Raw genomic sequence first — 26,122 nt, 5'->3', positions numbered from 1 at the left:
CTCCTTGTTTTGTTCTGTACTACCTGGAGTTTCCATCTGCACTCCAGAGAAGCACCATTTAAAACTCCATTCCAAATAAACAAAGTGTCTTGTAAAATCTGTTGGAAACATTAACCACTTGCACGTTAAAACCTCGTAGGTCTTATTGTGATAACTGCCACAGATACGTTTCATTTTCAGTTCTATAAGTTAGAGTTCTGAACAGTAACACACAACTCATATCTCAGGTATTCAGTTCTACCCTGAAGAAAGTTTTTATAATCCAGCTAAAAACCTGGGAACTCACAGAAACGCCTTCAATACAATAAAAGGACCAGAATTTAACCACCTTTGGAACGATCCAGCAAAGGAAGAACTTGTGTCCAGGATTTAAGGGCCATGGAAGAGCAGGTTCACAGCAGGTCTGCTCGTGGCCTTTCTGCACGTGCACAAACAACGGGACAAACCATCATGGCAGATTTTGGATTCATTACTGAACTTTATGTACAAAAGCAGATTTCAAATAAAACATTTAATGTAAAAACAACGGTTCATTCAAACAACTGAATTTGGCTCGGTGTTTTTTGTCTGGGGTTTTGTTTTTACATCTATGTACCATTCAAATTCATTTTAACCGGCTTACAGGATTATCTTCAAAATCTATCAAAGGTACATATAGAAAAGGCATCTTTATAAATAGAAAACAAAGGGATTTTTTCAGCTTTTATTATAAATTGACATGACATACAAAGTTTACTGGACAGAAGTAATTTCATTACTATTTTTGGGGGGATCACCAACTTTTTGTGCAAACAATGCTAGCCTTCTTTTAAGCATTAAGAGCATAACTGCTTAAGAAATGACATAAGCAATAAGTCTAGAACTACTTCTCCCCTAAAATAATCTATTTTTTTACATATGTGCAGAGCTTTAGCAAATTAAAGCCAGAGAGAAATGCTCGATGTACTATCCAGAGGCGTAATTACAGTTTGCTAAAACTCGAGAGAGCTGGCAAATTCAACAAGTTCGTCATGAAAGCTGCAGGTTCCCTCTTTCCTATTTTGTACACAGAATCAGTGACTAAGAACTTAATACTGGATGACAAATCACATCCACACCATTAGTTAAATAGTCTCACAGTTAAACACATCTTAAGGACCATCAAAATCAGTATTTACATTTTATAAATTTCTGAAGACACCATTAGAAAGCTTATATACCCCTTAAACAAACAGGGAACTGCATCTCATGGTGATGGAATGAAATAAAAAATTAAAAATACCTGTATTTACAGCAGCATTGTTCCTTTATAAATAAAGAATATGAAAAATGCAATATTTTAAGGATAATAAAAAATTGAGGTGATGTCACTCAACCACAGTGCTTGCTGGAATAAACCCTTCGGTGCTGATACTGTACCAGTAGTGAAACCACTTTCCATTGGAAAAAATCTGTAAACGTATGCATAAAATGTGTTAACAGCAGTGCAAAACTGCTCAAATATACTTTAGTCAGCATCTTAGTATCTGTATTGAATACAATACATCGCAGAATACTTGCATAAGAAGTGCAACACATTTTCTGGTCCAATTTTACAGTGCATTTTTCCCTCAAGAGTGGCATCTCGAAAGCCAAAGCTAAACCCAGGGCCTGGAGCGCAGTCCGGACTCAGGCGGAAACCTCCCGAGAAGCTGAGCGACACGACGGCCGCGTCCTGAGCAGAGCCCCCGGGCTTTAGCGCGGCACAGCGATGCGGAACCCCCGCCCAGAGGGGCTTGACATCAGATCGTTTGTGTAGCTGTGTAAATGTGTAAGAAAAAAGATTAAAGGAGCTAATGTTCAAGTTTAAAATGGTACACTGGGTGATCGATACATCAGAATTATCCACGACAAACCAAACTGCTGGTAACCTCAAAGAGCCAAGGTGGGAACTTCACTGTGTCCGTAACGTGAAAAGCCAAGATCTTTCCAAACAGGCACAAGACAAGGGAAGTGCTACGTTCGCCAACTTCGATAATTTTAGTGTAAAAACATTAAAAATAAATTGGAATTTATGATCAATTGATAAATGATTTCAAATACAAGGATCAAGGTTAAACTTTAAATAGTGAGACGGTATTTTCACAAAAAGCTAACTGGAGAATTTCTAAGTAAGAAAAGCAGAAACTGTATCCCAGTGCCCTTTCCCCAAGGTTTCACAACTTCGTGGTAGGAAAAACAGCCAGATACAGATGCAAAAATCTTAATATAAAAACGGTTTTACATATACTTAAATTATGTAAATTCCATAAAGTTCTTAAAACACTAATGACTAAAATTACAAAAGGATTTTCATATTGCTCTTCATGCTCAAACTCTTAGAATATTGTCATTACATCACCAAAACCGATATACATGTAGTACTTGCATAATTAACTGAAGAGAAACCCTGTTAAAACAATATCCTTGTTGAAATCATTTATTTCCATCCAGCAGTGCCTGTTTGGAATCTCTGTATTTTTGTGTGTAATTCTTTATAGAGCTCATGCACCCTAGAACGTCATTTCAATGCTTGTCCGTTGAATGGCAACTGACTTTAGAGTTCAGAGCTTTTGTTTCTTGCTCTGTTTTGTGACACCTGAGATGCTCTCCATTTCCGAAATCCGCTCTCTCGTATTATTTTCACTGTATCCATTTGCTGTCCCGCTTTGTTCCTCACAAGATTCCTCATCCGCCGGGGAGGCCGATTCTCCTTTCTCCAACTTCTGCTGCATCTCTCGGAGCCTGGCAACAGCTTTGTCTATGGACATGATGCTGATGAGGTTAAAGTCATGCATGCTGACCAGATGGAGCATAAAGTTTCGACACAAGTTCTTCTTAATTATTTTTTGTCCGTAATTTTCAACAAACAGCATACAGGCATGATTCATTTGATTGTCAGCAATAAACCTGTCAAAATTAGAAAGCCACCATTATGCAAGTAGAACGTTTTCAGAAACAAAAGGAGACTCTACAACACTATTTATAGAACTGCACAGACCAACTATTACACAGTCTCAACATTGCAATGTTCTTTCTTTTCAAAGCCATAGGGCTACAAGGTACAAGAACATTTTTTAAAAACAAGCAGTCAAAAGCTTGTTACCAAATTATGTGTGAACAATTCTTCCCTAAACAACTGAGCTAACTGAATTTTAAAGTATGTAATGAATTGCAACGCAAAGTGGTCAACCAAATCTATACCAGAATTTACTTCTATCAAAACTAAGTGTTGTAACATACCCGTGCTTCATAACATGAAGATTCCATAATTTCATCACTTCTTTCTCTCCTTCGTTAACATCAGAGAATTCTTCAATTTGCTGGAGAGATAAAGGATTGGGAGAAAGGGCAGGAGAAGAAACAAACACACACGTGAGAACTGCGTGTCTGACAGGCAGCGAATGCACACCTACAGTTCAACTTGTGCAACCTATACGTCACACAAATAATTACTGCCAAAAATTCAGGCACTGCAGTCAAAAAGGTGAGAAAACAGTCCTATCATGTAGAGACCTGCGATGATAAATTACTTCGATATTACATATTCACATCACTATGTACTCCTGGGATAGCTGCACCTCCTCTTTGAAGGAGAAAACCAGCCGCAAACAATGAAATCTTGTTAGGACACACATGGACCGAGCTGGCTTTGAAACAGAAGACATACTTGAAAACACAACTCTGATTCCATGAGCTTCTGTCATTAGCGGCTCAGCATCACAAAATTTCCTACTTGAAGTAAAGGCATCATTTTCACAATATATGCCCTGTTTATTCCCTACAGCTGCAGACCGGCTTTCAAAAACCACAAGCCATTTAAAATAATTTTGTATAAATGGAATAATTACAGTAATGGTTTTCTCCCGTAGCCATTCAGGGTCCTTTTCATCCTCGCTATCTACTTCCATTTCTTGTGGACGGAGAGGTAAACACGTGTCGCTGTGGAAATAGAGCCGATTGTGCCCGCTGCTGTATGTTCGCTGCTGTTCTACCTCTCCGTCCTCCGATTCCAGAAATTCGGACATACTTGCTTTCGTACGCTTTGGCCTAGCGGAAGGAAAAATAAAGTAACTGCTTTCAACCATCATGTCAAATATGTAAATATTAGGAAGTGTAATTGATTTTTAAAGATATATTCTTATAAGCTCTAGCTTGCCAAAATGCTGGTGGAGTTGAATCACCAGCAGTGGAATCAACACCCCACTCCACCTTGTGGGGAAGAAAAGTTTTAGGATGCAGCAGTAGAAAAATTACAGGTGAAATGATCATCCTTTGATAACATTCTATTTAGTGATAAACCGCTGTACTTTAATGATAGTGGAATTTAACACTAAGTGCACTTACAGATTTACAAATTCCTGTTTCCCAAATTGGGTCCGTATGCTTTATTACACAAATAAAGACAGAGTTTGTTTTCCATCTCCCTACCTGCAAACAAGTATGTGTGTGATGGGAGTTCTTTTGACCGGTCCGTTGCGACTGAAGGCGAATCCCGGCTGGCGGTGGATATCCTGGGGGTTTCCTGCGTAGGAGCCATCGTAGCACTCGTTGATAGATACGTCTATCCTAGCACCTTTCGGATGATACTGAAACAGGTAATTGCACATACACTTAGCAAACAGTAATGACAATACATCAGGAGGTTTAAATGAGTGATCTTTTCAACTCTGAATACCTTGAGCATTACCCTGTCAATAACCTGATGTAGCTCTAGTGCCTTTTATAACACCCAAATGATTTTTAACTTCTAGAAACAAACTATACTAAAGTTTCCTTGCTCTGAACTATTTTACACAAAATCACTCTGAACAGAACTAATTATAAAATTAAGGAAAATACCAGCACAAGATCGCTAACAGGCACCCTAGAAATTAAAACATTTCTAACCATCTAAGGAGTGAAGTTTCAGAATAATAATCTGAGCAGGGTAGCAGGTGTAGGGAACTACATTATCTTCAGACAAATAGGACAGAACTCCTCTTTAAGGTCAGCTTGGTAGGAACAGGTCATTATCAGCATAATATAATACTGTCTTTAAATATTTACTGCCTTTCTAAAGCTTCAAGCAACTTCCAACCAAATGTAGATTATATTGCTTTATACATCACATAAAAAGAATAGATTAATGCAAAAGCAACAGTTAAAACAAAAACCCTGCAATTTTTTTTTTTCCCCATGTAACATCCATCTAATATCCAAAGGAAGCTGCATTTGACCTGTAGATACAATCCTACAACTGAGCAGGCCGGCAGCAGAGCCCCTGTGTATGTAATATCTGTGACAGACTGTATTTCATAGTGCCAAAGTAAAAAAAACACTACTTACAACATAATTAAAGATAAATCTGCTGTGGCAAAGTTTCAGGTGTTTGAGTAAACTATAGAGTTTCCGACAGTTGAGTGTGCACCACGGGCAATGCAAGTCGTCCCGGGCTTCAGTCTGCTGCCTCGTGTTGTTGTTGTACAGGAACTGCGGCGAACAAAGAACAGCATTAGCATCAAATGGGACGCGTTCACTAACCCCCAACCCCAAACCGAAGTTGGGCATTATTTCAGGAAACCTCCCCGGTAAGTTCTCGGGAACGCTACATTAACTCAGTGTACTGAAATATTGGGATTTCAAGAAGTTTTTCCAGCCCATCAGGAGACCACCTGTCCCATTCCAGATGCCTAACAAGAGATGTCCTTTGTATTTTGAACATTAGACATGTCCACAGGAAGATCAGTTTTCTAAAATGCTTCCTGTAAGAAGAAATATGCAGAACAGCTCTTAATCTGTGAATCTCAGACCCCTTATGGCACCTGCTAAAGAGGCAAATGGATATTTCAACCCAACTCAGTGCAGAAGTGAACATTTTAATGCCAAGCAACATCTATATTATTTTTTTTTTCACCTCTAATGTTTATTTTCAATACCTGGTAAAATATTCGCAACTTTTGCCGAGGTTCATTTAAAACATCTCTCTCTTTTCTTGTCTGAAGGTCTGTCGGCAAGGATTCTTTCACGGCTGAAAAAAACACGCATAGACACACAATTCTTTGGTGAAGAGTTGGTGAACAGACACTGTTTCCTACCCCAGTCTGGAAGGTCTCAGTAAGATTATTTCACACAACTAACAAGAAACCCCATATGTGTAAGCAGGTTTATAAAACTGTCTTCAGGAGAAAACAAATAATGACACCTACTTGCTTCTGAATACTGAAAAAAAATGGCAAACCAAGTCTCAGCTCTACTGACATATGGAGATCTTTCAGAAGAAGCACTTATATTTAATATTTTGGAGAACAAGGGAAATTTCATCCTCTTTCCATATGAAAAAGTGAGAAGGCCTGACACTTCAGCCTGCACCACATCAGAGAAATGAGAATTCCATGGCTCAGTTACTTTAAGCAGTTTGTAATTACAGCAAAGCTTAAGTCGCCACATTTAGAAAGTCTTTGATGCCTTTATTCCACTGGTCTGCCTTGGGAAACAAGCCAAAGTAAAATGGCAACACCAAATCCATACACCCTTGGGAAAGATGCACCAGATCTTTTACTGTCAGAACCACTAACTGGTAGAAGTCTCCCACTATTTCCACTCTTGCCCTTTCTTGGTGTTCAGAGACTGAAATCAGCACAACCATCATAAATACCCTACGATGCGCACATTGTGCTACGATATATTCCCGTGTGAAGAGTCTGCTGGACTATTTTAAAGGAAGGGGACTCTTGCTGTAACTCTACCAATTTACTGGAATACTTCTCTGATGCAAGAAAAAAAATGGGTCCATCAGTACATTAGCAATGCAGCCTTGCCATGTCCCTACTGCCTCTGTATTTATTACGCAGTAAAACAGGACACACCTTCTAGTGTTAGTCAACATACCGCCTTTCGTTTTTCTATCCTAAGCATAAAATCTGCCTAACAAATTACAATATAGGTCTCCAAGAAGCTCTAATATACAAGGAGGTCTGGTATGAGGAAGCAAAGAGAAAGCAGAACAACTACAGCAAAAGTGCAGCTGGAAATTACTTCATGTTTGTGTGCGTTGTCAGCCATCTATCTGATTTAAGAAACCTAAGTGCCCGTAATCCCTGGCTCAGGTAAAATATTAAATTCAGAAGACAGTAATCAGTCTTATTTAAACATTCGTGTACTCTTTCTGATGACAAAGATGTCAGTGGGTTAGTTGGGGATATTAGGGATCCATTCTAGACAGTGGCTTCTTGCTCTAACTTTCCTATTACTACCCACTGAAGTTCTAAAAGCAGCAAAAACCATTGCCACTCTTAGAAAGCCTCACCAGAGATGAGCTATTGTTGACCCACCAAGTCTCCCGCCATGTACTGCAATACAACTGCACATTTGGAAAAGCGCTATTTTTTTTCATAACAATCATTCTGTTGCCAGCACTACTACAGCTCCAAAACCTCACCGTTACGTATCTGACACTAAATCAGCCTGAAATACCATTCTGCACAAATTCTCCGATGCGCTGCCAGAGGTGAACCCCAAAACTCCAAACAAGGCAACGCTTCACGACCACTGCCTGGTGACACAGCCCAGAGACAGAACCCCTGCGCTCCTGTCATTATTTCTATAGGAGGGACAGAGAAGTTTCCTTATTTACAAAGTCCCAATCCAGTTCCAAGCTTGGAAATACTGATCACTCTGATGTGAACTGGGCACCATCAGGAGCCAAGGAATGTCCAGAGGGGTCTCCCCAACAGGAGTAGCCTGTTAACAAAATAGCAATTAAGCAACTGAACTAAATCACGATTTTGTATTTAAGAATATAAACACTGTCATTTCAGTCACATTTCAAAATAGCAGCTATGTTTTCCAAGAGCTAAATAGATCATCTGACCGACAAATTTAAAAACTATTTTTACCACAAAGCGTAAAAAAAGGAACTTACTAATACTATAAATCCCAATACTTACAGAACAGTAATCGAGTACAGTGAAACAGACAGTCTTGGAAGTCCTACTCACAGATTTCACCTGACTTATTTCACATCGGGATTTATAAGCATTGTATATAATCACTTCCATGTTGTTCTGACTTCAAAGACCTCAGTATTTTTAGCTTCTAAACCTACCCTAAAAAAATGTACAAGATGTGGGATACAAAAAGCCCATTCATTTTTGCCTTTTCATGCTTAAGATGACCTGAAGCAGTTGTACCAGTGAGCCAGGAACCCTGAGGCACAGAAGTGCTGAGCAGATGATTATTCAGCAGCAAAACCAAAGTTTACTCACCTATAGTCTGAGTCGGTTTAACAGAATTGGGCTTGTTTTCTTGTGGGAGGCTTTCAGAATTGCGTGTTGCAAGAGGCTTAGCTATAGGAGCTGTAGACTTATCATTTGTGTCTCCTGTCCAGCGAAGAGTAAACTGAAGTGTAGGTCCCTGAGAAAATGTTTCAAATGGAGGCAGTCTCTGGGGGAGGAATAAAATATAAACCAGCAAAATTAGTGTCTTCTCATGTACAAAAACAATCGTGAGAAAACATTCACCAAATGGGGACAGATATTATTTTTTTAGTCATCTGAAGTCCTTGTGCTTTCAACATTAGCATATACATTTAGATATACTAAACAAACCTGAAAATATGACTATGCAGTTTTGTGCACATTACCGAGCAACCACTGTGACACACACTGATCTTGGTGAAACACCAAACCCACCAGCCTGCTGCCAGTGCTCTTCTCTTTCTGCTCACACCTACTCGTAACTCTGCAGCCCAGTACTGTGTATTCATACACGAGCTCTAAAAACTGTGCCACTGTCTGCTGGGATAATCTCCTGTGGCTATGTTCTTATATTGAACTCACTTATTGAGACAATAGCAATAAAGAAATAGAAGAGACCCAAGTCCAAACCCCTATTATTAAGTACCATAACCTAAATTTATCGATGAAATTACAGAAAACCATCTTAAGCTTTTTATTATAATCAGGCCTCGTTAGTTTACAGAAATGCTATTGCAATACCAGGAATCCAATGACAATACCAGATCTGGGTGATAAGCACATTGGTCATGACTGTTTTACTTCTCTTTGTGTAGAACCTTCAGTATGGAAAACCTCCCTCACATTCGCCCACCAACAGAAAGCAACTATATCCCTGTCTCAGTTTAACAAAGTTCAGCAAATTACAAATATATATCTATACATAAATTTAAGCACATTTACATGTAGGATCTCATCCCACAACCTTCCTATACGCTGTTCCTGGCTTTTTCTATTTTGATTTCTTTAACGTAGTTCAACAGAATCAGAAGCAGTATTCCAGGTAAAGGCTGATGGGATAACAAAGCTTATAACTATATTTCTGCTATGTACTTTGGATCATCTCTGCTTTTTTCATAATTATATAATCATGTTGATTCACAATTACCTCATAACCATCTAGAATTTTTGTATTCTTCTCCTTGGCCACAACTGATAACAGTTTCTCTTTGCATGACACTGTCCTACACTGCCACCCCCCTCCCTTCATCACTGAATTTCAGCATTGTCCTGATGTCTGTGTGTAAGATCACACCTGTGGAAGCTCTGAGCTCCTCTTTGTTTATCCAAAGTATTCTGCTTCTGCAGTTTGTTCCTTTTGATTTGATCAACTTGAATTTATTACAATACCATTTAATTTGCCTGATTTTATAGGACAGAAATTAAGAAGTCATTGAAACACACAGTTGCCATACCTACAGTAGTTAACATCTGCTTGTATTAACGATCTAGCGTGGCCAAAGCTTTCCTAAACTGAGCGCTAAGCCAAAACTCACGTCCACACATCCTGGAAGAGAAGTGCTATTCACTGTTCAATTTAATCCATTTTCAGAGCCACCAACTGAACTTTGATTTGTGTCCCACCTGCATCCAGATTATTTTAAGCGAAGAGAGGTCTTTCAGCTACTGAAACAATCCATACCTTCCCATCAAGTATTGTTTCCCATGTTGCTCTTTTCTTGCTAATGGGACACTCTTCCATTTCCTGCATGGCCACTTCGTATTCCCCATCCAGAAGCTGCAAGCGCCTGCCCACACAAAATATGGACTATGAGTAAAGAAGCTCATTTGTATTGTTTGTCTATTAAAATGTAGAATACATTTCACAGTAATTAACTTTCCATGAAGCTAAAGGAAGATTTGCAGGCAAATTTATTTGGCAACTCAGTGTCAACAGAATGTAAGCAACAAGCAGATTTCAGAGACTGTTTGTTTTACTTTTTAATTATGCTGCCACTGATGTTTTACTTGTTAATTATGTTGCCACTGATCTTTAAGAGAAGCACAGAAATTGCATCTGTGAAAAAAACGACACGGACCAGACAAACTGATGCATATTAACAGGACTATACTAAACTTCATAAAGGGAATTATTCGCAATGTCACTGAACAGGTCTCAGTACAAAATGTGCATTATGAGACCTGTAGACTTTTTTTTTTAAAGGCAACAAGCCTAAGCTCTTATTGTAACTACCAACTCAAAATGCAGCCAAATACAGCCTAAACTGAAAATAGAGACTTAAGTTTAATATTAAACAAACTCCTAACAATTAACAGAAAAAAGCATTTATATTGGATAATATTACCTGTTTTTATCAAATACAGTCATCTGCGCTACAAATGTCTTTTCTCCATCTTCACGGTTTGAAGCGTTTCTTTTTCTTCTAGCTGGAAGCTCCTCATTGACATCTGTAAACAAGAAATATGGTGTTCAATTATAATATAAGCACCAATTGAGAAGATCAGTTTCTACACAATCGTAAAATATAACTGGCTGTTGGATTATGTCAGATGTGTCATACAGCAGGAAAGGACACAGTATTTAATGAACAGCTCAACAGCAATGGAAAGAGCACTTAGCTTAACAGTAATCATATTTTAGAGATGCTCAAATATAGTTATAGTTTAGTCATATTACTCTGTCAGCATAAAGACTTTGGGATTTGACCTTCCTCCTCTGGCAGCTATAAAATAGCAAGGAAGTTTCTCATTCTACATGCACTCTTCAACGTTGTAACATTTGTCATGTACCTTATAATGTCCTGACAAGATTAAGAAAATAGCTTATAGAAAATTGTTATGAAGGTATTTTCTCTATTGACTAGTCACATCATTTTGCTGAGAGCACCCACAGCTGTGTCAGCAGGGACTGCTGCTGCTGCTTGAGGTTTAATGAGAGTCACAGCAACCACGTTACTCACTCCTCAGCGTTGCCTCACACATTAGTAAAAACTGGCATTAAATTCACACAAAAAACAGAAGCACGGTTTCTGGCTCCATCTTGAAAAGGACTGAAAACAAACGGAAGCCAGTTCAGTCACTCATCTACCACCGGCCCTCCTCAGAACACAACCTGTGCTGCAGACCAAGACAACTACATATGGCCCCACAAGCTAAACCTTGTAAAAGCATATTTAAAGACTGAAGTTACCAATGTTTTCATTAGTTTCACCATTGATCAGTCCATTAAACTCTCTTCTTCCTGGGCGAGTTACTCTGAATAACAACGAGTAAGACTTCACCATGTGGCTGTTGCTTGGTTCAAACTCATTGCTGGAAACCGCAAGCGATGGGAAGTTGCCTGGTTTGATTTGGCTGAGGTCGGGGTTTAAAGGCACCTGCTTTTTACCGGTAGGAACCTGTCTTATCGGACAACTGACATCCTGCAGGAAAACAAGGTTAGGTTTTCAGAATGCAGAGCAAAGATGTTCAGTGCTAAAACTTACATAAAGTGTACTTGTCCTGCCTTCTTTTTGAAAATAAGCCTTGTAACAGATGGAAATAAGAAAATCTGGAACAACAATCCCAGATTTTAAACGTAAAAACAAGTATTTGAAAGTCTAAATAAAACTGGCATTTTATAACCACTACAGGCAGCAGCCATCTTTCTCTAAGTGATTAAATTAACACTAACATGAGGCACTCAGAAAGATTATAGAGCAGTCATTAATACTAATTTAATTCTGTTTACCTAAAGAAATGCAATATTTTGGTTATGTATATATTTTGAGGGCTTCCTATCTCTTCCTTCCAATATTACAAAGTGCACTTTGCCCTATCTGGGAGATAAAGAACCACTTACCTACGATTTATTCTATTCACTATCTCTCAAACAGATCATTGAACACTGTGCACTACTGGAAAAACAAGGCAAGATGGCCTAAGTATGAAACTTCCAGCAAAGTATTTTGAATAACCACCAGCACCTCCTGCCTCTACCATACTTATCCATACCATAGCAAATAACAGAATAGGCTAGAAACAATATTAACTCTTAAAAAGATGTCAAAACAGCTTTGACATTCTTGGGGAAAATCTTGACTGCAAATCTTTCCCTTTTTGGTTAAAAATTACAGCATGTGTTACTGAGTCTCCCATATTCCCATGGCTGTGAAGATCAATTGCCAAGCAGTGTGAAACAAGCATCGCTAACATAGCAAGCAAATTCAAAGATGCTTCAAAAAAGAAAGAGACCAAAATTGTTTATGATTCACAGTAGCTAAAATCTGCAATAATCAAGATGGTTAATGTAAAAAAAATAGGGACAGAAAAACCAAGGAAAGAGACAAGACTTGGCAGATGACTGGGGATTTTGAAACAATCACAACTTGTTCCTTTTAATTTCTAAAAGAGATAGACTATGATTTTGTGATTGCCTGGTCTACTTAAGCCTCTGGACATCACAACAGAATTAATAGTTTAATGACATGATACCAAGAACGGAAGTAAAAATAGAGGTGACTGAAATTCACAGGGAGCGAATCTGCCTTAAAAGCAAGCTAAATTCCACACATAAAGCAGAATGTTTTTTAAAAAGCTTCCAGTTATTTCTCAAAAAGCAGAGAATAATCCATATATATATATATATATATATTCACGCACATATATATGCTTCTGAATAAACCCTTACCCAGTCAAAAGAAAACAACTTCAATAGATCAAATTTCAAGATTAAATCTCAACAGAAGCGTCGTTTCACCATTAACTTGTATGGCAATGTTAAACAGATGCTGGTAAACATTTTGCCTTAACATCTATTAACAGTTTGTCAAATAATTCTTACCTTTCGTTTCTTGTGGCAAACTTTCACAAGCAGGACTTCCAGGGTTACAGAATTTTGTTCATTCTCTGAGTTTTGTGATGGCTTATCTAAACAGAAAAATATTTTAAATTCTGAAAAAGTGAAGATCTATTCAACGGTGTAAATCCACCCGGAATCACTTTTTAACCACAGCACAAACACCTCGAGTCAAATTGTAAGTTTCAATCTTGCCCAAACTCACTGCAGGTTCCCACCTGAGAGCACATCCCACCTGTTCTAATACCAGCAGATTAAAAAGCAGTAAACTTGCTACCTTGGGCACTGCCAAAACATTTTTATGGCAGAGAAGGGATGCAGGTAGATTTAAGGAAAGTCAGAATACACTAATAAGAGAAGAGTGTAATTATATCCTGTATCTTTCCTCCTTTATAGCTCGCAAACCGAGAATTTAGCTTGCATCAAAGCTTCAGATGCAGATGCTCTCTTACTGCATAGTAAGAGAACCTTTATTCATGTGAATTTATATTAAACTGGAAATATGCCCTCATATGGAAAAACAATAGAAATTTAAAACATGTTTAGATATCTGGCTAAAAAAGCTTGTCAAAAAAAAATTCTGAAAAAGAATGACAAGCCCAAATGGAATGAATCTATAGGAAGTTATGTTTGTTGGTTTAAGATCTTATAAATATCATTACGGGCTTAAGTTAAAAAGCACAACGGCTTCACCTTAGTCCATGTCAAAAAGACATGCGTATGCCGGGTATGCTCAAGTGGAAGAGGAGAGTTTATAGATCACGGAAGGAGGGGCTGGCCACTTGGGCCACTTCTTCTCAGTGAGGGTGGCAGAGCCTGGCCCAGGCTGCCCAGGGGGTTGTGGAGTCTCCTTCTGTGCAGACATTCCAACCCGCCTGGACACCTTCCTGTGTAACCTCATCTGGGTGTTCCTGCTCCATGGGGGATTGCACTGGATGAGCTTTCCAGGGCCCTTCCAACCCCCGACACTCTGGGATTCTGTGAAGAATCTGATATTCATTGAAAAACTTCATTATGCTCATCAGATGTAAAGACAACACAACCCATGTGCCTTCACTTGCATCCAAACAGCAGAGATTCAAAATGCTAATATAGATCTATGAGTAGAATACTTGAAATTCAAATGTATTATACAAATTAACAGTATAATGAATGAATTGGCAAACGTACCATTTTTATGGAAGAACCCAGTAAACGTAAGTTGCAAATGAGCAGACAAGCTAAACAGAAAAAAAAGGAAATGTTAGAAAAACTAAGTGTTTTCCTCTCACAGCAGCCACTCCGCTCCATTCACTGACATTCAAGACAGTTTTCATTTTCTATTTACAGACTGATTCTTCTCTCTGTGTTCTATGACTTGATACATTAAAAAGAGAGAAGAAAAATAGTGGTTTAAGCCCTCTGGTAGCAGAGCATTCTCTGCAGACAGGAGATCTTGCCTTCGCAGGCAAACACACTTCCCAGCAACCACCAGCAGACATGGGTTGTGGTGGAAATGTTCTAGAGCTTCACCCTGAACCATGCACTTGGTACCATGTTGGGTGTTTTTTAAATAAGTATTTTAAGTTTGGTAAGCAGAGTCTTTACAATGGGGAAGGTGCAGCCTTAGAAATAAAGATTATGAATCACATCAAGTCCGTATCACACAAAAAATGGGCAACAAAATAATAAGTGCATCTCTTTTGTTTCACAGCACTGCAGCTCACGGCCTGTTCTGCGGACTGTAGACCCATTTTATTTCAAATTGTTAAATTCAGAATACACCCCGGCTTAAAGCAAGTATTCGTAAACCTAGATTAAAACGGGTCTCAAAACCACTCAGTATTTCTGAAGTATGTAGTATTGAACAAAATGCCATCTGCTACACTAGAACAGCAGATACAATTTTGAGCACCTTCAGTGACTTCTCAGAAAGATACAACCTGACATTCAACACCTATTTTTAAACACAAACACTCCTGAGAGCACTGAGCTGACGAGGGAAAGTGCCCAACAGCTCGAGCATTCAAAAGCCTCCATCTATACCACCTTGCATCATTCATTCGTGTTGCTTTTCCAGACCAATTTTAGACTAAAGTGCATTTTTTTTGTATTGGAAGCGCAAAAACCAACACACAAATCAATATTCTGACTATTTCAACACGATCCTTGTCCTTAAAAAAAGACTATTTACCTAGCAAGTATCCACAATACATGCAGTAGAAGATAAAGAAGAAAAATAACATAGAGTAAGCCTATAAAACCTCTTAGAACACAAAATTTATACATTTGTTTCAGACTAAATTGTCTCTAGCATGGTTGACTCTGAAGTCATCTGATTATTTGCAAATGCTACGGAAAAGGACCAGCTGATTAAAAACCAAGCAAACACCACAAAAAAACATCTCAACAGGTCTTCGCATGTTCCAGCAACTTATATTAGTCTTTGAAATGTCCAGTTCTGTTTTAAAAATTCCAGAATGCTTTGCATTTCTTTATCTATTCAGTACATTAAATACAAGGGTTTTGGCAAGTTATCTACTGTTTTTCTATCAAAAAAGACCTTGAAGCCAAACTGCAGGACTAAAATGGATCTCTGACTGATTTGTGTAAATGAGAAGAAAATTATTCTGGAGTCTTACAGTGGATCGGTTAATTTCCATCATATATACTTTCATTAAAATTGTATGTGTTTAATTCATACAGAAAGAATCTAATTTTTTAAATAAAATCATTATGGTCATCACGTATCACAAACACATTGTATGCTACGTCACTTCTCCACGAATAGGCTTTTCATATCATTTCAACACTAGGAATTACGTCAAGAAACACCCGACCAGGTGCATTCACTGTTCCTTCTTTTTGCCATCATTACAAAGACAGACGAGGATGAAAATGAAGTGAAACGCATCACCCCCAAGTTTCACATCTCTGCGCAACTTTGACTTTTGCCAAATACAACATGGCAAATTCAGCAAGAGTTTAGTATTTTCTTCTGAGGCAGAGTAGTACGATCTGATAAAATACGAGATTTATCCAACACTTAAGTGTGTTACATAAATAAGGTGGAAAAACAAAAAAATAACATGATAAAACCAATAGGTACACCATTAGAAAGGTAATTACTATTTCACAATTAGAATTCACAGAGTAAACCACCCTCTAAATGACAATTTCATATGGAATTAAGACTTAAAATTTTTTAGAGAGCACTAATTTTCAGACAGAATTATGCAAAGCTTCACCATGAGGTATATGTGTGGTCAGACCATAAGAAAAATGTCAGACTAAGCAATATTTCTCATAAGAAAATTTTAAGGGAAAACTGTTAAGGTTTATAACCTTTAATGAAAACATTTTATAACTAGTTACCCTATCATGGCTTGAGATGGGTAAGATCTTTTAAATACTATTAACATAAGGTTAAATATAGCAAGTATATGACCCTATAAACCCCAAATAGCGTAACTTCATGGTATTCTCCCAAATCTGCCTTTGTTTTTAAAAAAAATTCCAGCACACACGGATTAGTTACTGACACAAGTGTGCTAATTCATACATACACACATATATATGCAGGACAGTACCTGTGAGATTCTTGTTCTCCCTTCATTTTCTCTACTTTTGATAACATGTCATCTACTTTGAATGTTTTCCTGTGAAGAAAAAGCAGAAAGAACAGGTTCACACAGCCACTATTCCCATAAGATATAACAAGAACATTTATTCAGTCTAAATTTGGAGTTGGTTTTTAATCTAAACCTATTTATATATACAATTTTACCCTTCCATACAGAAAGCACCATTTCTATCCCATTTTAGGCCTAGTAGCAGAACCGTGTTGTAGGGACACAACAGCAGCACAGCTTCTCAGGCAGTATCAAAATAATATAAAGAATTAAAACCAGAGCTTTCAGAAACAATCTTATTGCTCCTAAGAAGTGTCATTTAACAGCACCTCATTCAAACCTTGCAATGAACATGCTGAACTTTGGTCAAAGAAAATGTTTCCACCTTAACGACACACCTATTAGGAACTTACAAGCAAACTTTTCAGTCATTACTATATTAATCCTCATAATAATAATGAAAAACACTTAACCTTATCTGACAAAACAGTTAAAAGCATAATGGCAAAACCCCTTACTTTCTCCACAAAGTTATGTTAAATAGACACAAAGAACAATGAATTCTGCTTCTTCTAGAGCACGCTCGCAGGAAACGGGGGGATGACAACGAGCAATGACAACAATGTCACAGAGAATAATCACTTCAAATCACTTCTCTGTGTAATTCTGACATCAGTCTGTTCGTGCTCATATGTTCAGTCTGCTCTACCATACATACAATTTAATGTTCATTGCTAAATAAAGTTCACTTAAATAGAAGTCATTCAGTAGTGTCCATAATAGTCCTCCTTTAAAGGAAAATTAATGCCTGGATCTAGATGCCAACAAAACTGCGCTAGATTCGAGTGACAATGCAAGATGAGGAAGGGTGTCCTTCCTTAGAAAAATGAAATAAGAATATAGGCTGTTGTCAAATACTGGATTCTTGTGGGGAGAACAATGATGACATGTTCTAGGGATGCGGGAAGCATTGTCTACGGAAATATCCTGACTGAAGAAACACCAATGCCATACATTGGCTACATTTGGGATGTGATGCATCTGAATGATTCCATTACAAATCACACTGTGGCTCAACAGTAATACCGGGCAAGAACTACCACACAAATACAGGACTGCTGACAGATAACATGGAGAACGAGAATTTCTCATCCATTTTTGCAGTAAGCAATCCCTGATTCAAAGCTCTACTCAGCCCAAGGTTCACACAGATGACAGATTCAAGAACCGACTCACCCGCACTGAAATGTGGGATTATTAAAATGAACATTACAATGCTCAGCTTTAAAGCAAGAGGTGTTAAGAGGAGAGGAATTTGTTGAAAGTTTCAGATTCTAATGTGAAAGAGCCCCCAAGCTCATCCAAATCAGGCACTGTCCTGCAGAACAGCAAGTAGCACACCTATCTTTAGGCAGCTTTCTTCAGACTAAAGAATTGCCTAAACCAGCTCTACAGCAAAGTTATGTCATGATCAGAATATGAGCCAGAAACCAGCTGAGACAAACACGTTTCAGGAATGGGGAAAAGTTTAACAATCATTCATAAAATACACTACCTGCCACAGCTTGTATTTAATATTTGTGAGCATTACTGATACTGAAAGACGACACAACCTTTCCTACTGTCACACTGAGGTTAGCTACAAGAGTCCTCTTAAAATCTTGCAGAAAAACTAAGAATAGGTACCAAAAACACCCGTTAAATCAAAATTGCTGCCTTTGAAGCTAACTTGTAAGAACGTTTAAAAAAATACAGAAATTCCTTTAAACTGAATGAGTATTTTTATGTTACCACATCCTCATGCATAACAGACAAACCTAAGTTTTGTAATAACTATCTGTAACACCCAGGATTTTCAAGACAGCATCTACTTCACAGAATCACAGAGTGTCAGGGGTTGGAAGGGCCCTGGAAAGCTCATCCAGTGCAATCCGACCATGGAGCAGGAACACCCAGATGAGGTTACACAGGAAGGTGTCCAGGCGGGTTGGAATGTCTGCAGAGAAGGAGACTCCACAACCCCCCTGGGCAGCCTGGGCCAGGCTCTGCCACCCTCACTGAGAAGAACTTTCTTCTAAAATTGAAGTGGAACCTCTTCTGTTTGTTTCAATTTGAACCCATTACCCCTTGTCCTATCATCGGTTGTCACAGAAAACAGCCTGGTTCCATCCTTCTGACACTTACGCTTTATATATCTCTAAACATTAATGAGGTCACCCCTCAGTGTCCTCTTGTCCAGCTCCAGAGCCCCAGCTCCCTCAGCCTTTCCTCACACGGGAGATGCTCCACTCCCTTCAGCATCTTTGTTGCCCTGCACTGGACTCTCTCCAGCAGTTCCCTGTCCTGCTGGAACTGAGGGGCCACAACTGGACACAATATTCCAGGTGTGGTCTCCCCAGGGCAGAGCAGAGGGGCAGGAGAACCTCTCTGACCTACTGACCACCCCCTTCTAACCCACCCCAGGTACCATTGGCTTCCTGGCCACAAGGGCACAGTGCTGGCTCATGGTCATCCTGCTGTCCCCAGGTCCCTTTCCCCTACGCTGCTCTCTAACAGGTCATTCCCCAACTGATACTGGAACCTGGGGTTGTTCCTACCCAGATTCAAGACTCTACACTTCCCCTTGTTCTATTTCATTATTTTTTTCCCAGCCCAACTCTCCAGCCTGTCCAGGTCTCTGATGGCAGCACAGCCTTCTGGTGTGTCAGCCACTCCTCCCAGCTTGGTGTCATCAGCAAACTTGCTGATAGTGCACTCTATTCCCTCGTCCAAATCATTGATGAATATATTGAATAATACCGGCCCCAGCACTGCCCCCTGAGGCACTGCACCAGATCCAGGCCTCAACTGGACTCTGCCCCATTGACCACAACTCTCTGGCTTCTTCCCTTCAGCCAGTTCACAGTCACCTCACTACCCGCTCAGTCATCCAGACCGCACTCCCTCAGTTTAGCTGTGAGGATGCTGTGGCATCTTGCACATTCTTTTCTCCAGCCACTCTTATTCCGGTCAAGCACAGTAATAATTAACATGTCGAAAGTCATATCATAGCATGCCATTACTATGCCAATCATTTTTTTATTTTTTTTAATTCTTCATCCAAATACTGTATGGGAAACCACTTCTATTAACAGTTAGTAACTTCTTTCCCATGTCATTGTTTGGTCTAACCATCTACTGACACCTGAAGACAAACCCACAGGCAGAAATCCTATTTCGGTTCTCTGTCAGGGATCACTGGACCCAAGTACATCACATCTCCAAAGAGAAGCAGTAACATCAATATTTTTTAGCCCAAGCTGACGTGTGTCCATTAACTTATTCCCTATCAACACTTCTCTATACTCTAAGCATCCTGGTCTTTATAAACTCTATCTCACTATTAAACATACAGACCAACAACAATGGAAATTTTTGTGGTAAAAATGCAGTTTTACTTCCCTACCTCCAAGTGATAAATCTGTCTGGCAGTTTTCTCAGACTACCGTAGAGCTAGAGATAAAACATGTGGAGCTATAATTACTCTTGTGATAGCTAAGTTCTACAAGGTTTGGAGATAACTTCTTTATATTTTAAATATGATACGGTTTACTGAAGTGACAATCATCAGCCGTTTAATAATTCAGAATTAGGAAGTTCTAGGTGAATAAATCAATAAATATACATGTACAGTCATGGTCCACATAAGCAGTCTAATAATGATGCAGTTCCAAAAGACACAAAGAGAACTATACTAACACTTTTACTATACTGGAGCTAGGTATACAATTTTTTCCTAATATAAGCTTCAGGAAAACCTCCTATTCTAGTTAAGATATTTTTTCTGCTTTTAAAGCCTCTTTTTCACCATAACAGCAGGATCACATACCTTAACCATTTCTACTGAATGAAGAATGGCAATTAAGGCCTTGTGCACGTTTGCAAGTGTTCACCAGCACAGATCAGCAAACAACCACCCCGCAAACCTCGGCTGGAAGCCCAGGTGAAACTGTTTTGCCACTATACCTAAATAGTCCAAACTACCTTTAAACTATAACTTTTGTGGGCTTAACCAGACTGAAAGAGAAAGAGCAGAATATTGGCAGGGCATGGAAAGGTGGGAGGAGGGGCCCAGGGGAGAACACACCACTTTGCAATTATTTTCTGGGTGGTTTTGTTTTGTATTTTCCCTCCCCTCAATTATGCCAGCTCACTTCTGTTGCATTATTGTATTTTTATAAAGAAAATATACCAGAAGGTATTACTTGATCTTCCCAGACCTAATTACCAGCATGATTTCAGTAAGTCAGTACTGTCAGAAAACCAGTCAGTGAAATGGCTATTAATCTGCTATTAGAACACTACCTAAAATCACGGTTTTAAAACAAAGTGTTAAATGAACTAGCAAAAAAAATTTAGAGTTTCAAAGAGAAACGAAGCATCACTTGTGCAGCTGAATTTGAATTGGAATTTGGAACAGGGGACAACACAATGTCCATGTAAAGTACCATTTCTTGTTTCCCAGCAACTACAGCAGATATCCAAAGCAACAGATTCAGGTAAAAGAACATGCACATTCAATCAGCTATAACTTAAATTAAGTTATAAACAAGAACTTCCTGTTGCAACAATTCTAGTTGAAAAAAACAAAACAAAACCACCAAGGCTGAACATTGTTTCTTAAAATCTGGCTCTGCCCTATTTTAAAATAGGCGAACAATGCATTTTGGTAACTTTTATAAGGAAAAGAAAGCAGCAAATTCAAGTTTAAAAAAAAAATCTGATCATTACCTGTCCTAAATACGTGAAGTTGTGTGTTACAAATTCAGTTTTAAGAAAAAGTTTTGTCGTAGCGTCAAAGCTATGGGCAAGAACATTAAACAACATCCAAGAGATCCAAGAATGCCCAATATAGCTTTTTAATTTAAATAAAACCATGCAATTTTGTTGCTCAACAAATCATTCAAATATTACCTTCCTTAGATACAAATACAGTTTACATTAGAATTATCTGTAGAATCAGATTTTATTGGTATTCCTTATGCATTCGTGATTAAGTATTTCAGTCCCACAGCAACTGTTTCCAAGCAATAAGCACTTTAGTGTTAAAATATTATTTTAAAATAATAAGTGTTCAGGCTACAAAAAAAAATCCAACGTGTAACAAATGATTTTCAGTGAGGGAGGAAGTAACTAAAAGGACCTTGCGATTCTGCTAATAAATAATGTACACTGCACTTTTCACTCTGCAGTATTTATATGTTTTAAAGTCTACTGACATGCAGCTGTAGCACCTCGAATGACGGAAGCTACTGTTTTGCAGTGTCAAAACTGAAGCCCACTTCTCAGCTGTATTCGGTTCAAAGCAACCTTTTTAAAGCATTTGCTGGATTTTTTGTAAAATACTATTAACTAATCTTATTTTTCCATCTTTTACAATAGATACAGAAATTATTACTGGATCCTTCCCAGACTAAAGAACAAAACCAATATTTAGGGGGGGGGCCTTGCCTTGGATTTTTTTTTTTAATAAACAGCTGCGTTACGGTTTAAAACAAAATGCTTTGTATGATTATGATCAAGCACCATTGATTACAAAAGTTCAGCTGTTACACAGTTTTGTTTAAGACGTTCTCCCCCAAAATAGAAAACAAACGTGGAGAATTAGCTCAGATTCTGCACATAATTATCCACGTTTGAGTACCCCCAGTATCAACAGAAGTCACTACCACAGAGTCACACGCAACTTTAACACTGCAGAGAAGTTGTTCGGTCTCAGAAATCAACTGTAAAATTATGTATGTGGTTTTTAAGCTCCTCAAAAAGACAAGGTCAGCTTTTACACACTTAATGAAAAGAGGATGTCACCCTTCACTGTTTTCTGGACTTCTGCTTATTGCTTAACATTCTAGGATTACATTGCAAAAAACAATTTTACCTTTTGATATTTGTTCGGGAGTTTCTGTGGGACATGTACGTTAGAGTTCTGTGCAAAAATATTGGCTGCAGGAGAAAAAAAAAAAGGTTATGCTTTAATTAACATTTCCTCCAAGTCTGAAGTAAAGGAGTTATAAAGAGCAATTACTCACTGCTATTAGATTCCGAGTACGTAGAAATCTGTATATCTGTGTTGGTTCTAAGAAAAAGAAACATATGTCATACAATATACCTTCAGAAAGACAACCTTATAATGATAAAAAAATATCTAATTTAGCATTTTTTAAAACAATTATCACAAAAGTCATTGACTACGTGAAGCATCACAATGCTCAAATAATTCCAAATTAACGAGTCAAAGGTTACTCCACCTGCTGTATAACACAAAGTAACTTTTTGTTTAACCTCCCATAAATCAGCAATCATAACTCAACTATGACTGTAAGAAATATATTTTGTGGAAAGCAAGAGCAAACTTCATACCATAAAAGGGCAGGAAAAAAAAAAATCAACATATTACAACCTATTATCAAACAGGTAAGTTTTCTTCATTAGGTTAATGACCACATCTGGTCATGAAAATATTTTACTAAATTTACATAGTTGGACAATTTGGTTTTATCATTGTTTTATCCTTCTGGAAAGTACCAAGGTCACTCTCACAAGGTACCAAAACAAGAACAGGGACTGTCAGTTGACTATGACACATTACAGATCATTCTAAGCTTGGGAAATCATGTCCAAAACCTTTTACATCCATAGGATCAGGAAAATGTTGATTCTGGTAAAGCAGCTACTGTTTCAAAGCGCCAACAGAGGTAGGGTAACACAGCCATGTGCAATACCGACGTGAAAGGGTGGCGTCATTTGAAACAAGAGTAAAAACCCAAGTTCAAAAAGAGCAAGACTCACCTACAGAAAAGATGACCTTCAGCTTTAACCAACTCAGATAAATTGAGACAAAAACGGTTTTGTCTGGATCAGGTTATATCTAACAAAAATTCCAGTCTAAACTGAAATAAATACATGCTTTTGAAACAGAAATAAAAGCCATTTCACCAGGTAACATCAGCAAGAAACCTGGAAATTACTTGATAAAACATACTAAGTGGAAAGAAAAAGAGAATCGAGAATGCCTTGATACCCACGCTAAGGCTGCTAATGCTGCCTCCATTTCCCACACACAGAAACAATCATCTATTTTAAGAAATATAAAACTTTATTTTCATATGACTGCAAAAAATTTATTTCAAATAGCTGGACACCTTATTGAAATTTAGAGAACTCTGTGATTAGAAATGAAAATGGAAAGCGTTTTATATCCCTTATCTCTTTTTAAAGACATGATTCAGCCTTACTTCTACATTTACGAATGTAAGACTCCAAAGAATCTGTTAATAGAGAAGGAAACCTTAAAATGATCCCAGTATTTCCTTTTAGAAGCTTGACGAAAACCAGTAAAGTTTTGCTCAATGCAAATTATCATAATAAAATTTGTATTTTTCAAATCAAGATAAAAGATAGCAAAGAAAGAAATTAAGAAAGATGCCCTTTGCTAGAAATTGAAAATAGAGTATTCGCAGCTTTTAAGAAACATCAAAGTTCCATAGTCTCAAAAAAAAGAACAGGATTATAATTTAGAAATGTATGAAAACATTAAATGACATTCACAGGGATGTAGTTTAATTTAAAGACTGCACACCGCTGCTTCAACATCAGTTTTCCCAAGTAAAAAATTTCTGAAACACACTTCTCAACCTGCAGACAGACACACGTCTCACAAGTCCGTATTACTCAGCAAAAGCTCAAAATAAAGCTTTATCTTTTTCCAGCATGTGACCTTGAAAAGGGACAAAAACATTCAGGAAGAACGTGATTCAATCCTACATGTGTTAGATTTTTTTAATCCAGTATTTACTTATTGGAGTTTTCCCATAATATTCAGACTAGGAAGTCAATGCACTATGACACATTTATGCTGTGACTGAGTCCTGATCCCACCTGATGTGTCCGTCCCTCGTCTGACAGACTGAGACGTGGGCAAGGGAATTCTTTTTCCCCATCTCAGACACTAACACTGAACAAACCTCTTAAAACTCATTTGCCACTTGACCTGTTTGCAGCATAGTATTTATTGAACATAGAGCTTTGTTAACAAGGCTAAGGTTCAAAGGACTCCGCATTACCAAGCATTTGAGACACCACCAAAAACTCCAACACTTTCTCAAACACTGTCACTACCTACAGCAAGTGCAACCAGTGACAGCACCAATCCCAGAACCACACCGTGTATTTAGCAGGGCATCAAAAATTTCCTTTAATCCTCGCAAATGCACAGAAATATCTTTTTTTCTACAATCCAAGTTTATTGCTACACTCTGCCTTTTAAACAAATTTCCATAAACTTTATTCTGGCGCATCCAAGGGTCTCTCCTCCTATCTGGAACTGCCACAGGGCGATGTGGGGGTCGCAAAGGTCGGTTTCCAATATGAAATCTCAACTAAGGGACAATTATTGCCAGACAAAGAAAACCCAAATACAGTGAAGTCTTAATCCCATCCTGCCCCTGGAAGGGGCTGCAAAGGCAGTCGCCAAGAGGCGAGAGCCGTCTCGTCCTCAACTCCCCGGTGCCTCCGAGGGCTGAGAGGAGGGAAGGGAACCAGCCACCCCGAAAGCCTGATGGGAACTGTGACTGAGAAACCAAGTTCATCGGCTGGGCGCAGCCACACACCCCCGCCCGCCGGGCCCCGGCCGCCGCTCCCACCGGCCCCGAGCCCCGCGCTTCCGCCCCAGCCCCGCCGGGCCCCCCCAGCCCCGCTCTCCTTCGGTCACAGCTCCTTCCCTCCCCCGGCCGTGTTTACCCCCGGAAGCCCCTACTCTCCACAGCCCTCCCCTCCTCCTCCTCCCGCCCTTTCTGCGGCGGCCCGGCCGGTCCCGCCGGCTCGGGCCCCCACTTCCTCCCCCGGCCCGGTACTCACTCTCGAAGGCCTGAAGAAAGAGCTCGTGGTCGGCCTGGATCTGCTCCATCTTCGGCTTCTTCACGGGGGGCAGCGCCGCCGCCGCTGCCGCCGCCGCCGAGGAGGCCGAGGAACCGCCCGAGTAACCGCTTCCTCCGCCGCCGCCGCCGCCTGCGGCACCACCGGATTTACCGCCCGGAGTCGCCGCCGCGGCGGAGCCCCCGAACCCCCCGCCGCCACCGCCTCCGCCGCCACCTCCTCCTCCTCCTCCTCCTCCTCCGGCGGCGCCGCCAGCGGAGCCCGAGCTGGGCCCCGCGCCTCCACCGTGCTTCTGAGGAGCCATGGGCCTGGCCCCCGAGAGGGCCCCGGCAGGACGGAGACCGAGCGGGGAGGGAGGGGGCGGCTGGGGCGGGTGGGGTGAGGAGGGGGGAGGGGAAGCGCCGAGCTCCAACTCCTCTAAGTCTCCTCCGCTCCGCTCCGCTCTCCTCAGCGCTACGACCAGCCGAACCCGACGACCACGACGCGCCCGCCTCCCCCACTCGCCCATTGGCTCCGAAGATGGCGCC

At 39.5% G+C, this 26,122-nt stretch overlaps 1 protein-coding gene across 1 annotated transcript; it reads right to left on the bottom strand.

Annotated features, from left to right (window-relative positions):
• Positions 1-458: 458 nt before the first annotated feature.
• On the bottom strand, positions 459-26,118 carry SUZ12 (SUZ12 polycomb repressive complex 2 subunit). The gene is made up of 16 exons (XM_065034926.1): positions 25,578-26,118; positions 22,751-22,797; positions 22,600-22,664; positions 16,641-16,709; positions 14,242-14,291; positions 13,057-13,142; positions 11,425-11,656; positions 10,580-10,682; positions 9,916-10,021; positions 8,244-8,421; positions 5,916-6,007; positions 5,326-5,469; positions 4,429-4,586; positions 3,849-4,047; positions 3,241-3,320; positions 459-2,907 (listed from the first exon to the last, which is right to left on the bottom strand). The coding sequence occupies exons 1-16, from the start codon at positions 26,101-26,103 to the stop codon at positions 2,562-2,564; spliced, it is 2,481 nt and encodes an 826-aa protein (XP_064890998.1). The 5' UTR covers positions 26,104-26,118; the 3' UTR covers positions 459-2,561.
• Positions 26,119-26,122: the final 4 nt, after the last annotated feature.

This window comes from Columba livia, chromosome 18 (assembly GCF_036013475.1).
Source record: "Columba livia isolate bColLiv1 breed racing homer chromosome 18, bColLiv1.pat.W.v2, whole genome shotgun sequence".
Classification (NCBI taxonomy): Eukaryota; Metazoa; Chordata; class Aves; order Columbiformes; family Columbidae; genus Columba; species Columba livia.
This window is presented reverse-complemented; position numbering and strand designations above follow the sequence as displayed.

Bases quoted from the DNA above. Each gene is read 5' to 3' on its own strand.
- SUZ12 (XM_065034926.1), bottom strand. From the start codon at position 26,103: ATGGGCGAGTGGGGGAGGCGGGCGCGTCGTGGTCGTCGGGTTCGGCTG. The intron at 8,422-9,915 runs GTATGGATTGTT...TTCCTCCCCCAG, and splicing joins AAACAATACTTGATGGGAAG to AGACTGCCTCCATTTGAAAC. The intron at 6,008-8,243 runs GTGAGTAAACTT...TGTTTTTTTCAG, and splicing joins TAAACCGACTCAGACTATAG to CCGTGAAAGAATCCTTGCCG.